Source organism: Clavelina lepadiformis, chromosome 6 (genome assembly GCF_947623445.1).
Source record: "Clavelina lepadiformis chromosome 6, kaClaLepa1.1, whole genome shotgun sequence".
NCBI lineage: Eukaryota > Metazoa > Chordata > Ascidiacea > Aplousobranchia > Clavelinidae > Clavelina > Clavelina lepadiformis.
The window spans coordinates 6,015,178-6,031,308 of record NC_135245.1 but is presented as its reverse complement, the minus strand read 5'-3'; the positions used below and the strand labels follow the sequence as shown (position 1 = coordinate 6,031,308).

The 16,131-nt window shown below is 37.2% G+C and overlaps 3 protein-coding genes across 4 annotated transcripts; 1 reads left to right on the top strand and 2 right to left on the bottom strand.

Moving 5' to 3' along the window:
- Nucleotides 1-202: 202 nt before the first annotated feature.
- Nucleotides 203-1,812, bottom strand: LOC143462220 (general transcription factor II-I repeat domain-containing protein 2-like). Its single transcript, XM_076960288.1, has 3 exons — nucleotides 1,730-1,812; nucleotides 718-1,451; nucleotides 203-552 (listed from the first exon to the last, which is right to left on the bottom strand). Exons 1-3 carry the CDS (start codon nucleotides 1,810-1,812, stop codon nucleotides 203-205), a joined length of 1,167 nt encoding a protein of 388 aa, XP_076816403.1.
- A 2,405-nt stretch (nucleotides 1,813-4,217) lies between these two features.
- Nucleotides 4,218-8,170, bottom strand: LOC143463428 (uncharacterized). Of its 2 annotated transcripts, none has more exons than XM_076961893.1 (5): nucleotides 7,693-8,170; nucleotides 6,818-7,270; nucleotides 6,403-6,641; nucleotides 5,993-6,208; nucleotides 4,218-5,829 (listed from the first exon to the last, which is right to left on the bottom strand). In XM_076961893.1, the coding sequence occupies exons 1-5, from the start codon at nucleotides 7,911-7,913 to the stop codon at nucleotides 5,615-5,617; spliced, it is 1,344 nt and encodes a 447-aa protein (XP_076818008.1). In that variant the 5' UTR covers nucleotides 7,914-8,170; the 3' UTR covers nucleotides 4,218-5,614. The 2 variants fall into 2 exon arrangements, with proteins under 2 accessions (XP_076818008.1, XP_076818009.1); XM_076961894.1 differs by having other exon boundaries at nucleotides 4,220-5,829; nucleotides 6,818-7,267; nucleotides 7,693-8,163.
- Nucleotides 8,171-8,834: 664 nt separating this feature from the next.
- Nucleotides 8,835-11,863, top strand: LOC143462432 (uncharacterized). Its single transcript, XM_076960599.1, has 5 exons — nucleotides 8,835-8,996; nucleotides 9,216-9,323; nucleotides 10,052-10,220; nucleotides 10,746-10,947; nucleotides 11,186-11,863. The coding sequence occupies exons 1-5, from the start codon at nucleotides 8,912-8,914 to the stop codon at nucleotides 11,378-11,380; spliced, it is 759 nt and encodes a 252-aa protein (XP_076816714.1). The 5' UTR covers nucleotides 8,835-8,911; the 3' UTR covers nucleotides 11,381-11,863.
- The last annotated feature ends 4,268 nt before the right edge of the window (nucleotides 11,864-16,131 follow it).

The window sequence follows — 16,131 nt, the reverse complement described above, 5'->3', positions numbered from 1 at the left end:
GAATATTTCAACGACTGAAATGATTTGATAAAAAGAAATTCGTTTAGACCAGTGGTTCCCAACCTTTTTTGGTGTTGGGGCCGAATTTCAAACTTCAGAGTACGTATGGAGCCGCATGAAAACACTCAAGTAATTATATCGAAAATTTTAAAGCATGTACCAACGAATAGCAACACAAACAAGAAAAATAACACAATACAATTTAATGTCCAACTTGGCATTGGCTTTGGGCTTTAACAAGTTTGTCAAAGCGAGGCGTAATTGCAGAGGATGCAGTATGCAGTAGCTGCTTGAGGTGGTCATCGGTCAACCGACTGCGATATTTATTTTTGATTCTGATCATTTTGCTGAAAAGTGCTTCACATACGTAAGTTGATCCGAATACAGAGGCGTATTTCTGCGCATTGGTTTTCAAGTTGGGATACTTTCCCTCTGGAACTCGACTCCAAAATTCAAGTAGGTCTTCACTTCGAAATAATTGCTTGAGCTCGATATCTGACTGCATGTCCAGCAACTCCAATTGAAAACTATCAGGAGCTGTGGCCACATTAACTGCAATAGGATTTTCAAACATGTTCATCATTGGCAAAAATAAACTCATTCCGTTAATGCGGCGGTTGAACTCATCAATCAAGTTACTGATAAGTCTGCTGTATGCTTCAAATCATCCATTGGTTCGATGGTCAGATAACGTTGGAAAATGTATTGTAACACCACCTGCAAGCTGCGTTTTCCAAAGACAAAGCTTGTAAACAAAAGCAATTGCTGTGCTGTACAAATTGTGACAAAACTTGCTATTGCCTTGTAGAGTTCGATTTAGAGTAGAAAGGTGTGTAGTGATATCAACAAAAAACGCCAAATCAGCAATCCAAACTTTATCGCCAAGCTGAGGGATATCTATCTTTCCTTCAGCAAACGTTTTAATCTCAGGAAGAAGGTCATAGAATCTTTTGACACATGTAGCGCGGCTTAGCCATCGCACAGCTGTGAACATGATTAGATCACCATACTCAGCGTCAGTATCTGCTAGAAACTTTTTGAACTTCCGATGGTTAAGTGCATTGACTCTAATCCAGTTTACGGTTGTTGTTACCACATCCATCACATTAGACATGTTGAGTGACTTAGCAACAAGACTTTCTTGATGTAAAATGCAATGACGCCATGTCACAGGAGCAAGATGATCTTCCTCTCGCCATTTATTGATGAGCCCTTGAAGTCCTCGATTTGCTCCAATCATGGAAGGGCAACCATCCGTTGCCACTCCAAACAACTTTGTTGAGTCCAAATGTGCTTCTTCAAGAGTAGCATGAAATTCACGAAAAATATCTGTTCCTTTAGTTGTGCCGTGGAGAGAACGCAAAGTGAGATATTCTTCATAAATCGTAAAATCCGGCATAACTCCCCTAATAAACACGGCTAATTGCTCTGTGTCAGTGAAGTCTTTTGAGCTGTCAAGTGCAAAAGAGTAGTATACAAAATTTTTTGATTTCTCAAGAAGCTGATCGTGTTGGTCGTTTGATATACATTCAATGCGCCGAGTTACTGTAGTATTACTCAGCTGCAACTTTTTTGCCTTTTGTTGTATGGCACTTGAACAGCAATCTGTTGCAAACGTAACTATCGCCTGCTTCATAATTTCACCATCCGAATATGGTTTCAAATTGCGAGCAAGTAGATAGCTCAACTTGTATGATGTTTTGGTAATACATCCAGATTCATTACTAACCTTGAACATATTTGTTTGCTTATTCCATGCCGACTTAAGAGATTCCAACTTTCTTTTCCTTGATTCTCCTTGGTAGCAATCATATTTTGAAGAATGAGTTTTGTAGTGCCTCTCAATGTTAAAAGACTTTACACTACTTATCACCGCAGGACATAGAAGGCAATGTGCTTTGTTGTCTACCTCAATTTGAAAATACTTTTCTTCCCAAGCGCTTTGAAAGGCCCGATTCTCCTGCTGAAGAGTACGTGTTTTTTTTTTGAAGGCTGATCTTACATAATTTTTGGCTGAATATACTAAAACCTATGCAAATGGCTGGTTATCCTATCATGGTTTTATAGCGGCAATAACTGCTTTTCTCAGTCTGTTTTATAGCACCTACTAGAAATTTTACACGTTTCGTGGTGTGTTGACCGTCACACCATATCAACCTAATTAATTCCATTAATCGTTTATGATTCACTATAAGTAGACAATGGGCCATTCAAAACAGAATAAAGTAGGCTACAATGTGTAAAATGAAAAGTTCACTGACAGTGCAACCTCTACAACCCCATGACAATGAAGTTTGTAAACAATTTTGACTTTGTAAAAATTTTGACCTAACGCTATAAGTTTTGACTTTTTTTGACAAGTCAAGAAATAATCGCCCTAATTATTATAAATATATTTTTTATATTTTTTGTTGGATTTTCAGGGGTCAATGAGAGCCGCAGGAAGGCTAGCTTGGAGCCGCATGCGGCTCTAAGAGCCGCGGTTGGGAACCTCTGGTTTAGACCATACGAAGGGACGCAGTTGCGTTAACTAACGATCAAATCTTTAAAGATTTCTTAACGTAAATATTTTTAATGAGTGCTGGTCCAGAACGAACCAAAATCATACAATTTATCAAACGCTTTGATTTGTAAACATTTATCTTCAATTCGACTTATCATTAATCGTGATACATGGAATGGGCTTGCTGACATCAGTTCAAAAACTTTACAGTAATTTTACAACATTGACTGAATGGTTAACTCGGAGAAATTTTCAATTCCGTACAGTTTTTTTGTTAAATTAGAAAGAAATTTCTAGAATCGGCTTGGGTATAAAGCAAGTTACACACGTTATAGGACCTGGTTTTGGTTCAGTTTTTCACAAACATTAGGTCATACTGGTTAAAATTTGCGATTTCATGCCCTGGATAAATCAATTTTAAGCACAGACCGGTCGAAACCAACATCGCTGCATAGTGACGTAAGAAATCAACTCTTTTCAGCTATACATCAACACAATATTCAATCGCGGTCGTTGCAATTCGGCGGAGAAAAATGATTGCATTTAATTTAACCTACTACAAGTAATAAATCTAAGAGCACAATTTATTTTGGAGGCTTTTTTACGTGAATCTCAAAGCATAAAAGTGCTAATTATTTTTAGACATATACTAAATAAGGCATGTCAGAATGTATACACTGATATGGTTTGTTGCTTATTAAGTGTAATGCATTTCATCATATTAATATATAGCTACTAAATACCAAAATTTAGATACAGGTGACGTTGCATTGTAAGCTAAATCTGGTATTTATGTTGCTGTAGGCTATTGGCTTGTTTTAAATCGTTTGTCTTTTACCATTTCGCTACGCTTAAAAACTGCTAACCATGCTGCAAAGAATTAAAATCGTTGTGAGCCGTGGAGTCGTTTAAATCAAAATATTCTATTGACCGGGTCACTGTACGCTGTTAATGAGGCTGTGAAGTTTATATATTTTTGTGTAGGCCTACAGCTATCACGTTCGTATAGCGTAGCAAGTGAAGCCTTATTTTATTTAGTTTTTATTTCGATTTAATAATTTTGATATACAGATATTTTCATTATTCAGGGTTAGATATTTATATTGATAAAGGCTACAAGTTAAAAATTAAAAGTTTCAAAAGTAAAAAATATGTTGATTCCAGTGCGTTGTTTTAGTATAGGCCTATATTTTCTTTGAAGTGCCATAAAAAATGCCATAGAATGACTGTTGCTGGCAGACCGCGATTGCTAAGACCGGCCCTGCTAACAATCATTCTAATTCTACCATATGAGGCCGATATTACATTCATGAATTCAATATGCTCATTACTCAAGTTCTGCCCTCCATGGGGAATCATAATTAGGCTGCTTTGCAATTTTAAGCTTGAAGTACGCACCCCAGGCTGTATATACATCAAATATGAGGTCAGATTTGGCAATAAGTTGGTTAACCTATTTTTTGGCTTTTAAACGTTTATATAGGCATATAATTAGTATCATGCTATATAAACGTTCTTTTAGTGATAAACAGTTCAGATTTAACCACCATGTAACATATTGTGACTTTTGTTTGTAGTAAGGTGCACTCGAACCTGTCTATGACTCGAACACTGCAGAGACTTTCGTCGGTTTTCATTTAGAAACTTATACTTACATAACAAAAAAACTCACTTATACTGTAGGCCGGATTTTTATTGCAATATAATGCAAATTTTAAAATAAAAATCAAGCGATGGAATTGCTGCCGAAAAATTATTAAAGTAGATGAAAATATATCGAAGTTTGTCGTCTTTAGATGGCATAAATTTTAATGTACGAGTATATAAGACTCGATTAACCTTATCGCCGCTGAAATTGACCACGCAAGGCGCCTTTCATACAAAAAAGAAAAAAATTCATGCAAAATAAAAGGAGGGTAATAATACAAGAAAGAGTGAAGATAAGAAAACAATCTAATAAACATGCTTTTATAATACTAAACAAAGTCACTATTGTGATATGGCATTTTACCAAGCGAAAAAATAGCACCCACTTTACAAGCTGTAGCAAGCTGAATCGATATTCATGCATAGTTCAGGTTCAAATGATTAACAAAAATGCTGAATCATCAGACAGACTACATGAACGTACTGACAGTGGATGTCATTTCAGAAGAAGTAAACCAAAAAAGAACGAAATTTTGAAATGGACACTTTATCTGGAAAAATTCTATGAGCATCCTATACAGCAGGATCCATCCTCTTTCTCAAAAAGCAATTTTAGCGATGACAAAATCCCGACTGATAAAATGATTACATTCATATTTTCAGTGATAAGCAATCGCATAAGATTGGGATTTTTGTAGCAATCTGAACTATCGGAATAATGTCATGAGGGATATTGTCATTTATGGAAATATGAATAAGAAACAGTCGAAGTACCTAAGTTTATAGTTTCATTAATTATGAAAAAAAAATATGTTCTTGATAAATTGATATTACCGTTAAACATAACAGTAAGATCAGTCTTACAAACAAGTATAGATTAAGGTTAGGCTTGATTTTCACCAAACTCAGTATCAGTTTTTCACTGACAAACGAAGAGCTTACACCGACGGTTTTTATTTTTCATACAAGCCAAGCACTCTTTTTTTTCAATGTCTGGTACGCCATCAACTTCTTGCAAAGCTCTTTTGGTTTTCTCACGTAGTCTTTTTGCATTGCTATCATCACAAAGCCTTTCTCTGGCTTGACTCTGCAGACAATAGCAGTAACTCACTAAAGCATACCGTGTAGCCTGGTTAACATAGATTTCTTCCATTAAAGCAATGGCTGATTTAGCAAACGCTTCAGCTTGTCTGTAGCTGCCAAGGCGCTGATGACACCAACCAATGAAATACTTGCACCAACTTATTGCGTAGTATCTCTGCTTTCTGCCACCTTTTGTTTCTGCTTCTACTTTTTGAAGTAATACTTTCAGTAGTGGCAAAATATGATGTTCGATATCACTTCGATGTTCACTATCCCACATTGAATATGCGACTTCAAAAATCACATGGCCACAGCCCCGCAGCTTTTCCAGTTTTTCATCAGGATTCGAAAAATGTCCAAAAAATTCTATTGTCCACATCATTAGAGGAGCAAAAACTTGAGCATTTGACTGTTTGTAAATGAACTTTGCAATTTTAAGTATATACGGCGACGCAACTCATGAAACCTGGGCTCCAACTCACGATTAATGCTTACAGATAGAAGTTTTTCGAGTTCTGTTTCCGCGGTTTTGAAGTCTTCATTCGCTAACGACACTTCTGTTGCTTGAACGTGGGTTAAAATAACCTCATGAAGATCTAACAAATTAATCTTAGACGTGAGGTATCTACTGCATAATGCAGCTGGTTAAAATTAAAAGAAAAATCTTATGTTAGTGCTTACACCATATCTCAGTTAACCTTAAAAAGTTGAATGCATTTTTATTAAAACTGCATTCTAATGATATCAAAACAATCTTACCATACAGTGTATCAGTATCACTTATCGGAGGAGGTTGAATACTGTTGAATGGATGATAGAATTCAACCAATGGGACTCTTTGACACTTGGTCAAATATTCCTTTTCGGTTGATGTTTCTGCGTCTGGGTCGAGTCTTGTCATTTTTAGTGCTTCCACATCGGCAGAAATTTTGCTGGTGTCCATTTGTTTGTATTTCTCTGCCAAGTATTCGAAAACTGCAAAAGATTTTTCCATTATGAGCCAACTATACGTAAAATTAAATTTGTTACAAAAATTAATTATTTTTCATTAATGAAATTTGAAAGCAACAATAAAACAGAGACAGACACAATATGTTATAAGTAAATTAAAGTATATGGTTGAACAGTAAACTAATATCCTAAGTTCTTATTGACGGGACTTGTCTTACTTTCATTTATATCCGGTCGCTTCACCCAGCAGTCTTCCATGACCGATTTCAGCACATTAAAAATCTCTTTATCTTCTCCTTGTGCAACTGACTCCGCCATCCTTTCAACAAACTTTGGATCCGGCTTTAGTCCTTTACGTTTTATGAGTTCGATGATAATGTTTGGATTGGGTTGAGGAGGATTGGAAGATGAAAACACATATTCTCTCGTGATGATCTCGTAACCAATCAAGCCGAAACTATAAGCACATGGAAAGTCGATTTATATTCGAGCTATAACAAATTCATAAAATTAAATTCTCTAACACCGTAAAAGTTAAGCTTAGCACACATACAGAAACTTCTTCAAAGTAAAATATTTGCTTTCAGATGGCTTTCATGGAGAGCACGTGACGTTTAAAGCTTTGTGGCTAACCTGTACACGTCCTCGGAAGGTGTTCTTGGTTTTCCAGGATCATTTAAAAATTCGGGATCCGCATAAAACTCTGTGCATTGTTTGCTATCGGGTAATTCCAACGAAATGCTTGTTGCCCCAACAGCCACGGCTATATTTGTAGAACCAAAATCTGCAATTTTTGCCTCAAAGTCTTTTGTCAGAAGGACATTCTGGGGCTTTAAATCGCCGTGAACGTAAACTTTGCTATGATTATCATGATGGAGGTAACGAAGCCCGGCCGCAACTTCTGTGTTGACTTTAAGACGCAATGCCCAGGAAATTTCTAGATTGCGCCGGACCATTAATAAGTCCTCAAGGTTGCCTTCATCCATTGACTCCATCAAGATGGCTTTGCCTTGGGCCCATTTTGTTACTCCATGGAACGTCACAATGTTGGAGTGCTCCAAACGTCGCAGGATTTCTGCCTCTCTGCTAAAGTTGGGAGTGTGCAGACTTTATAATTTAAACAAAACGTAGGTAATTTAGAATGTATGCTATTAATTCATTTTAGAGCTTGATGTTTTGTTACCACTGAAGGGAAACGATTTTTATAGTATTTGTCAAACTTTGCAGAACCATATTTTTGAAAGAACCGAAACTAGTCGTGTAAACATTGCGACTTGTGCGAGACAGGGTTGGTTATATTAGCTGTATGACCTTTCGAAAACAATTGCGCGTAACCAACTGAATAAATGTTTGCTTTCTACAAAATGCTGTTTTAATTGTATTGTGTTTACTCAAACAGTTTTTAAATGATGGGTAGGTCACTTGTGATGTGGGGCAGCTGTAAATACAGCAGCTGCTTGTATTAATGTAATATTGTTTCGGAAGAAATAGCAACAAAACCAACTTACTAAAGTGAGCCGCTGCTGAGTTGGTTGTCTGATTCGGTGACCTTAAAAATCTTTGCAACGACTTTACCCAGCTCTTTGTGGTAACATCTTCTGACAGCTGCATAATTTCCATTACCAATGTAATCTTCAGTATTCCAACTTGTTAGAAAGTCCGACGCATTGAACTCTGTAATCCGACTCATTTTGGTTCCGAAATTAGTCTGACTTGTTACAAATTGCATCAGACAGATTTTTGCTCATTAATTGGCATCGCCTAAACTTAACTTTTATGTTAAATAAAACACATTATACTGCATCTGAGCCTCAATAAAATTGAAGGGCTACAGTTATTTTGTACAAACACTACAAAGCGCACCTTGCCGCAATAGCCTAATGAATTTATCGATGATGGAACTTCAACGTATAGCCTAACGTTATCGCGTTGTAAACGCAGTCTCGATGACAAATACCGACGTGAGAAACGAATCTTTAAATCCAATATACTTCATACGTCGACTGAGAGTAGCTTATGTGTTTTTAACGTATAACAGTGATTTAACATTTTTAATAAGCTTTCAAGGGATAAAGCACCTTTCAGATTGTTTGCCTTTTCCTTTTCCAGCAGCTTTTTTACCTTACCTGTAATTTCTCTCTCTCTATTTACTTGGCCAAATTTGACGCTGAAAAAGTACAGCTATGCTGACGCCATAGTCTAAGCCGGAAAAAAAGAAACTTCCGAATCTTTATTTTAATACAAACCAACACCTTTCTACTAACAGATAAAAGAAATAAAGGAAATAAGAATCAACCAAATCCATGAGATTATTCACCGAGATGTCAATAACGCCGGCTCAGTTTTCATTTGAGCTCACAATTACATTTTGGCTTTTGGTTGTTTGGACTTTGTTTTCTTTGGTCTTTGTAAATGAAACCAGAGGTCAAAAGAAATGTCAACATGCGCTAAAATGAAAAACGATTTACAGCAAAAGTGCTGTAAATTGACATTTTGGCATGTATGGGCAGCTTAAAAAATTTGAACATGCAAAGCTCAAAATAAAATTGATATGTAAAAGTTTTGAAATGTGATCAAATATAAACAATCGAAACCGGAAAAAACAAAAGGGAATTTAGGTCAATGGGTTACGAGTGCGCACGATAAAAAAATTATATATACGCAGGTTATGTCAAAACATCCTATTATGCTTCAGTTGCGTTAAAATTTGTAACAAATACACAAAACATGCGTTTATCAATAAGTAAGGTGAAAGATGTTTTAATCCTTATGGTTTTAACTGGTCTGACTCAGATTAGATTGATAAATACAGGTAAGGTTTTGCTGCTATACTAACAAACAAGCTTGAAGGTATACGTAATAATATTAATAAATAGGCAACAGGAAGTTCATTATTTGAATCGCCCTGCACAGAAATTGGATTAGTTTTCAGAGATTGTCAATAGACGACGATTTGGGGCGTGTTGCTTATATTTTGCACAATACTGTAGTACGGTATGAACCTTCTATGAAAAAAACTATTTCTTTGCAGAGTTTACGGTAAAATGCATAAGCGGAGTGGATTCGGGATTTGAACAAAAAACAACCTGGTCCGACAACTGTGCCAGAATGTGTCGATCACCCTGCAACTCTACATTCGGTAAATGCGTTCAGTTCGAAAACAGATTTTCAAAAATATTGACACTGTAAACCGCGACCAGGCATGTCCGAGCAGAATAACAAGAGTGGTAAAACTTGCTGTTACACCATACGTTGTAATTGCTTTATTACATGCTATTATGATTGTGTCAAAACAAGTCAACCAGAAAAGATAATATTTTGATAAACACCGGCGCAGGTGATTGTTAATCAATCAATGCCTGACCTGAACAATATAATTGCTTAGCGACTGGGCCTGTGCGTACAATTCGTGCTCGATTGAAAGGTTTGCGTTTTTATGAGTTTTTTTTTATATGTATGAAAAGGATTTTTGAACTTCTATTCATTTTACACCTTGACAGAATGGTCTGACGTAATCTTCATTTTGTTTGTATTGTTTCCTCGCTGGTATTTAAATGTGATGTTAGTGTTGCTTCACAAATCTTCTGAAATACCTTTACTTCCTAGTTTCAAAATATATATTTCTCTATGTCAATAGTTGTAGACAATTTTACCAAACAAACGACCTTAGTTATTAGCTCATAAGTTATTTTGTTACACCTTGCTCATCGTCTGAAAATACTATTTATAACTGAGCCATAAGTTCACTGCTGTCGTCATAGCGTTCTTGTGCTGTATTGTTCGCTTAAAAGACGTTAGTCTACCACTTATCTATATACTATAATGATAACTATACCATCTTTTACTTTATTAAACATTTATGTACAGAAACGTTGGATAGCTGCACAAACGGAATAGAATACACGTCTTGCGGTAGTGACTCAACGTGCATTCAGAATCAGGGCTGCGTATGTGATAGCCCAGTCTACATTTCAGGTTCCCTTGAAAATGCGTTTATACGAAGCATCACGTGCTCCAACACATCAGTTATCGTTCTGTGAGTGCTATAAGCTAATTGTAATTGATCCTAACTGTTTTAATAATTCTTGGGAACTTATCGTCTGTATTTGTAAGCTTGTTAATTACTTATATCTTTTAATCTTTAACGAAGGATTGTAGGCGGCAAGACCGGCCTTCGGCCAATGCAAGCTATGCGGCTGCCTTGCGCCACTCGCTTTTCGGTGCCTACCGCTGCTAGGTCTAAAACAAAAATAACAATTCAGCTTTTACTTTGCATCAATCTCAGTGTTATTTTTCAATTTGTTGTTGAAAGGGAAGGTATTTTATTGAAAATATATCAGAAAGCAAAACTTTGATGGAATGATTTGCAAAGAGTTGATATTTGGTTCACGTTATATTATTGTTTTTTATTATTACATTTAGTTATTTAAAATCATCAAGCGGTCCCGCCATCAGTTCTTGCATTGGGATCAAGCTTGCTAGGGCCGGTCCTGATTACAGGTCATATTGTCGGCAAATGCTTTTGAATGCCAATGAAGCAATTTTGTTTTTTATTACTCAGATTGAACAAATGCGTTTTAAACCTATACGGGTTTAAGTTAGCCAATGTCTTCATTGGCCAACCAACGGTGGTAAGTGAAAGCGAATACTCAAGCAATCCACCAAACGCGACATGCTACGGAACAACCACATACAAAAATGGTCCGACCTATCGCCTGGCTTACCGCTTTGGAGAGAGCAATTGGTGCAATACGATAAGAGAGGTTAGTTTGGCACATCCCTATTCCAGCGCTTCCCGATTGGTTGTACTCGCAACTCCTATGAGTAATTGTGGGCAAACATTTCATCCATTTAAAACAGGAGCGATGCGAGATTAGCTTGGTTAGTATTATGGATTGCTGGGTGAAAACCCAATTGGGAAGCGGTGCTTATTCCATAATGTTCACATGACCGGATGGATTTGTGCTACGTAGGCTGATGACGGTTTGACAATTTGTTTAGCAAAATTCGACAATTTTAACATTCAAGAATGCAATCCAGGGGATTTCGGGTGGATCAACATCGTCTGTAGACCGTTCTACAAGGTTATTTGCACCATTTCAATGTAGTTATTACCGAACCTTCTACGAAAGCGTAGGTACTGTGCTACCATCATGCGGTAACGGGACGACATTAGTAAATGGCACCTGCGTTTAAGAAATACAATTAAATAAAACAAATCTGAAATATTTGTATGGGCTTGTATATATATCCAATTATTTACATAGAAAGTAATAAGATCAACATAAAGCATCGACCATAGTCCTGCAAACCTTTGCGGGGCATGCGGAACGTCTATCATCCAACTTATGGCAGATCATGTTGCCAAAAGTAAACAACATGACTCTTTTAATGCACGTTTAATAGCTTCAAGGCCAGCTTTGTCCCCTTTTTCGTCTATGCTATTACCAACTAGGATTGTTTTTGTTGATCTAAAAATGAAGTTAACACTAAACCTTATTTTAATGTTTAAAAATAAATACGATTGCATGTGTTCTCTTACAACTCTATGATAGGCAAGCTGTAGCCTGAAGTAATTTTATTGTCATGTTTTGTTGACCACTTATGCTTGCTCGTAGTCTATTTTTGAAACATGTTGCGTATGTTTTGAAAATAAAACCATTTGCATGCAATTATCATGCAACTGTACATTGGGCCTTGTTACCTTCGTATGCTGATAAGAGGGCCCGGAGCCACGGACTACAGATGAAGCGTTTTGTTGTGGTTAATAATTCACTGTGAGGCTACTATTATATCATCATAAAGCTACAGCTATATTTTAAAAATACCAGACTTATGTATTATGCATAAATCACTAATCTAACATCATTAATGATAACAACGACTATAGAATTAGGCTATATGCCTAATGTATTCGACATATTAGGATAATGATAATAATAATACCTAATAATGTTCACAAAATGATACAGCTTTTAATAGTTTGAAACTTGAAGAGATTGACCAACACCAAATTAATATATCAGTATACAACTTAGAAGAAACATGATAAGAAAGCGACTCACACTAAAGTTACCAACTTAAGTGATCGTACGATTAATTACGTTATCACACCATAGGTCAACTTTTCTCCCATTAGAATACGATAAAGTGCTGTAATTTTATCCCTTTCGAAAGCCATAAAGTATTACTTTCTTACCTCAGGGTAAAGTGATTTGATCTTTACTGGGAAATGTTAATCAAGCTATACTTTAACTGGGACGTTTTGTGGAAATCCGTACTATATGGGCACTAGCCACTAGCGTATCTAGGAGGTTAGCGTTGGGCCATACCCGTCTCACGAACCTAACATTTTTGGGTCATAGCCTATTTACGTTTTCATTGTTATTCGTTAAGTGCACTTTTTGTGACTTCCTATCAGCTGCTAATACCAATACAGTGGGACCTCGTTAATCCGTACCCCGATGAACCGGAATCCCCGCTATCCGACACAAAACTGCCGGGAACGGATTTCTTCCTATGCATTTTACCCCTTTAATCCGGAAACCCCGCTGTCCGACTCCGACACTAAAGTTTCGGAACAAATGTGCTCAATCAATGGTACTACGACACCTTATCGAAAGACACTTTATCGAAAGACACTTTATCGAACGACACCTGATCGAAACGACAGTTGATCGAAAGACACTTTATCGAACGACAGTTAATCGAGCCGACAGTTGATCGAACGACACTTTATCGAAACGACAGCTGATCGAACGACACTTTATCGAACCGACAGTTAATCAAAACGACAGTTGATCGAACGACACTTTATCGAACCGACAGTTCAAGCAAGATTTTTGCGTGTTTCTCAAACATTGAAACAATGAGCCATTGTGATGTGCGGTCTTTGTAATGGTGTGCATTAATGAATTGTGATGTATATATCATAAAGTTGACGATTTATATTTTATATCTATATTTTATATTTGTATCATAAAGTGTACGATTTCGCATGGCGGCCGGCCCGCCCACATATTAATAAGATATCACAAGAATACGCACGAGAATTACTAAGTACGAGATTGTCTGTACAGTAGACTAGACTAGTCATTATAGATACAAAGAGTAAGGAATTGAAGGCAAAATTTTATAGCAAGGGGCATGTCGCTGCCTGACTTTTACACAAAGTAGCTTCTTGAAAGTAGTCTTTATCCCAGCTTGACCGACAGCGCAAAATAAATGGCTTCGATGCTTGGTAGCACGTACACATGTGAACAAATATTTTCAACAATGAAATTCACGAAAAGCAAGCTAAGATCACGCTCAGCTAATACACCGAGGGGAGAAGCCTTCGTTATCGAGGAAGACGATGAGAACGAATTCTATATGTTTGCATCTCAAAAGAATCTGGATATACTGAACAACTGCGCTAATTGGTTTTGTGACGGTACATTTGATGTTGCCCCACTTGGATACCAGCTGTACACGATACACGCGCTGGTCGATGAAAATCGCACGGTGCCACTCGTATACACCATTACCGCGAGAACAAATCTGAAGCTGTGTACAATCGCATCTTTTGTTTATTGGAACAACAGCGACCAGGAATAGCCCCAGAAACCGTAACAATAGACTTTGAAATGGCAGCATATAATGCTCTTTCTTCCAGCTTCCCTCGGGCAGAAATTCTCGGCTGCCTTTTCCATTTTGGCCAATGGCCAATTCCGCTTCCTTCCAAGAACGAATAATAGCATTGAAGGATGGCACAATGCGTTCAGCAAGCGTGTCTCAATATCCCATCCGACGCTTCGCAGACTCGTCAAAAAAATTAAGCAGGAACAAGGTTCCAACGAATTGTTAATTGAACAATTGAGTGCTGGAATCGATGGCCCACCACGGAAGAAGCGCTACGACGCTGTCAACCAACGTCTGAGGAGCATAGTTGAAAATTATGACTCAACAAATATGGACATAAAAAGTTATCTTCGAGCAATTGCACACAACTTGTGATTAAATGAATGCGATTGAAATGTGCACTTCGTCAGTTGTCGTGCTTTTAACAGTGCATGTTGTCAGTTCTTTTAATAAATTGTCGTTCTTTTAACAGTGCATATCGTCAGTTGTTTCAATAAATTGTGGATCTTTTAACCCTATCCTAACCAGGCTCGCGAGTTTACTAAAAAAACTAGGTGTGGCCAACCCCGCACACACATTTGCAATCGTTAATTACTAGAAACCTATGCGTCGTAGACGATGAGATTATTACAGGTTAGTAGAAACATCATCTGGCTTCCTGTATACATCATAATTGTAAAACTAAAGAAAGTGAATTTAGTGTAAATTAGGTATTTCTAAAAGTGACACATTTCTAGAAATTCTTCTTGTTACGCCGCGCCCCCGCTGTGAAAAGAGAACGAAAAAGAATAGTTAGTCAAGTTATTGGTGCGTAAATGAGTAATACGTTTCAATGCGGAGAGAGAGCAAAATTATATAAATATCACAATATCTCAAAAATTACAAAATCTAACTTTATCAAACAAACATGGACAGATAGCTGAACATCACAATGACCCATTGTTTCAATGTTTGAGAAACACGCAAAAATCTTGCTTGAACTGTCGGTTCGATAAAGTGTCGTTCGATCAACTGTCGTTTTGATTAACTGTCGGTTCGATAAAGTGTCGTTTGATCAACTTTCGGTTCGATAAAGTGTCTTTCGATCAACTGTCGTTTCGATCAGGTGTCGTTTCGATCAGGTGTCGTTCGATTAAGTGTCTTTCGATAAAGTGTCGTTCGATTAAGTGTCGTTCGATAAAGTGTCTTTCGATAAGGTGTCGGGTCACGTCAATCAATAGCAATAAAATCCGATAAACCGGATTATTAACAGTTAAGCGAAAATGATTCACGACTGTCCTAATACACTATGTTAGTTTGTTGACGAAACAATAGCCGATTATCTACGCATAATAACGTTGCGGTCTTTATTGATTCATAAGTACAGTACTGTACAGTATTTTAGAAACGAAAAAATAAATTGTTCATCAACAGTAACAAACAACGCTTCCGCGGTCGCAAAAAAATACGCACATTACATAGGTTGAGTGCGGCAATCTATTGAAGACATACTGCTGCAACTCAATCGTGCTATCAGCTTTTGATATCGCATTGCGCAAAGATTGGAAACAGGTCAAAGAAAGTTCAAGACAGTTGGTCCCACCGGAATGCTTCGCCACGCAAGAGCGGTTGTCAAACCGATTTGCGACCGAATGTTCGTCACTTGGAGAGCATTCGTCTTTAATACGGTGGTTCTGGGGTTCGACACTGGGTCGGATCATACAATAAATATAATTTTATTTTAGTTGCTGTCCAGCCAGAAACTCGGCACTTAGAATTGGAGTAAGGTGCATACGTCGTTTTGAACACGGTGCTGCATTTGCAAGATTGATTGATTTTTTACTTTCCGATTATCCGGATACCCCGCTAAACCGACATTTTTTGACGAAACGAAGTGGTCCGGATTAAAGAGGTCTCACTGTATACGAAAGCATACAAATAGCGGGTAGCGGGTACACGGCGTTTCAAAATTGTTGTGTACGCTCTTACAAGTTGTATATGGCTATTCAAAAGCGTAAGCTACACTATAATTTGGCAGCTTTGTAAGTATAATTATGAGAATATATTTCATCACAGGGCGTTTTAAAGTGATAATTGACACGTAAATCTCAAGCCTTTACTTTACTTAGCGAAAGCTTATGATTAGTTCATATTCACGTAATTATAGGCTACTGCATAATTAAAGCACTTCGTTCTGCAAATCAAGCAATAAAACCACCGCAATTTAATACTGCAATTAACAATAGAAAAATATAGTTAACCATCGACTGTGTTAAATAAGTCAGAGTTGTAATGACTCGAGTCGCATTTTTTGACTCAATGGCTCAGCGTTTTTGCCACCACGCTCT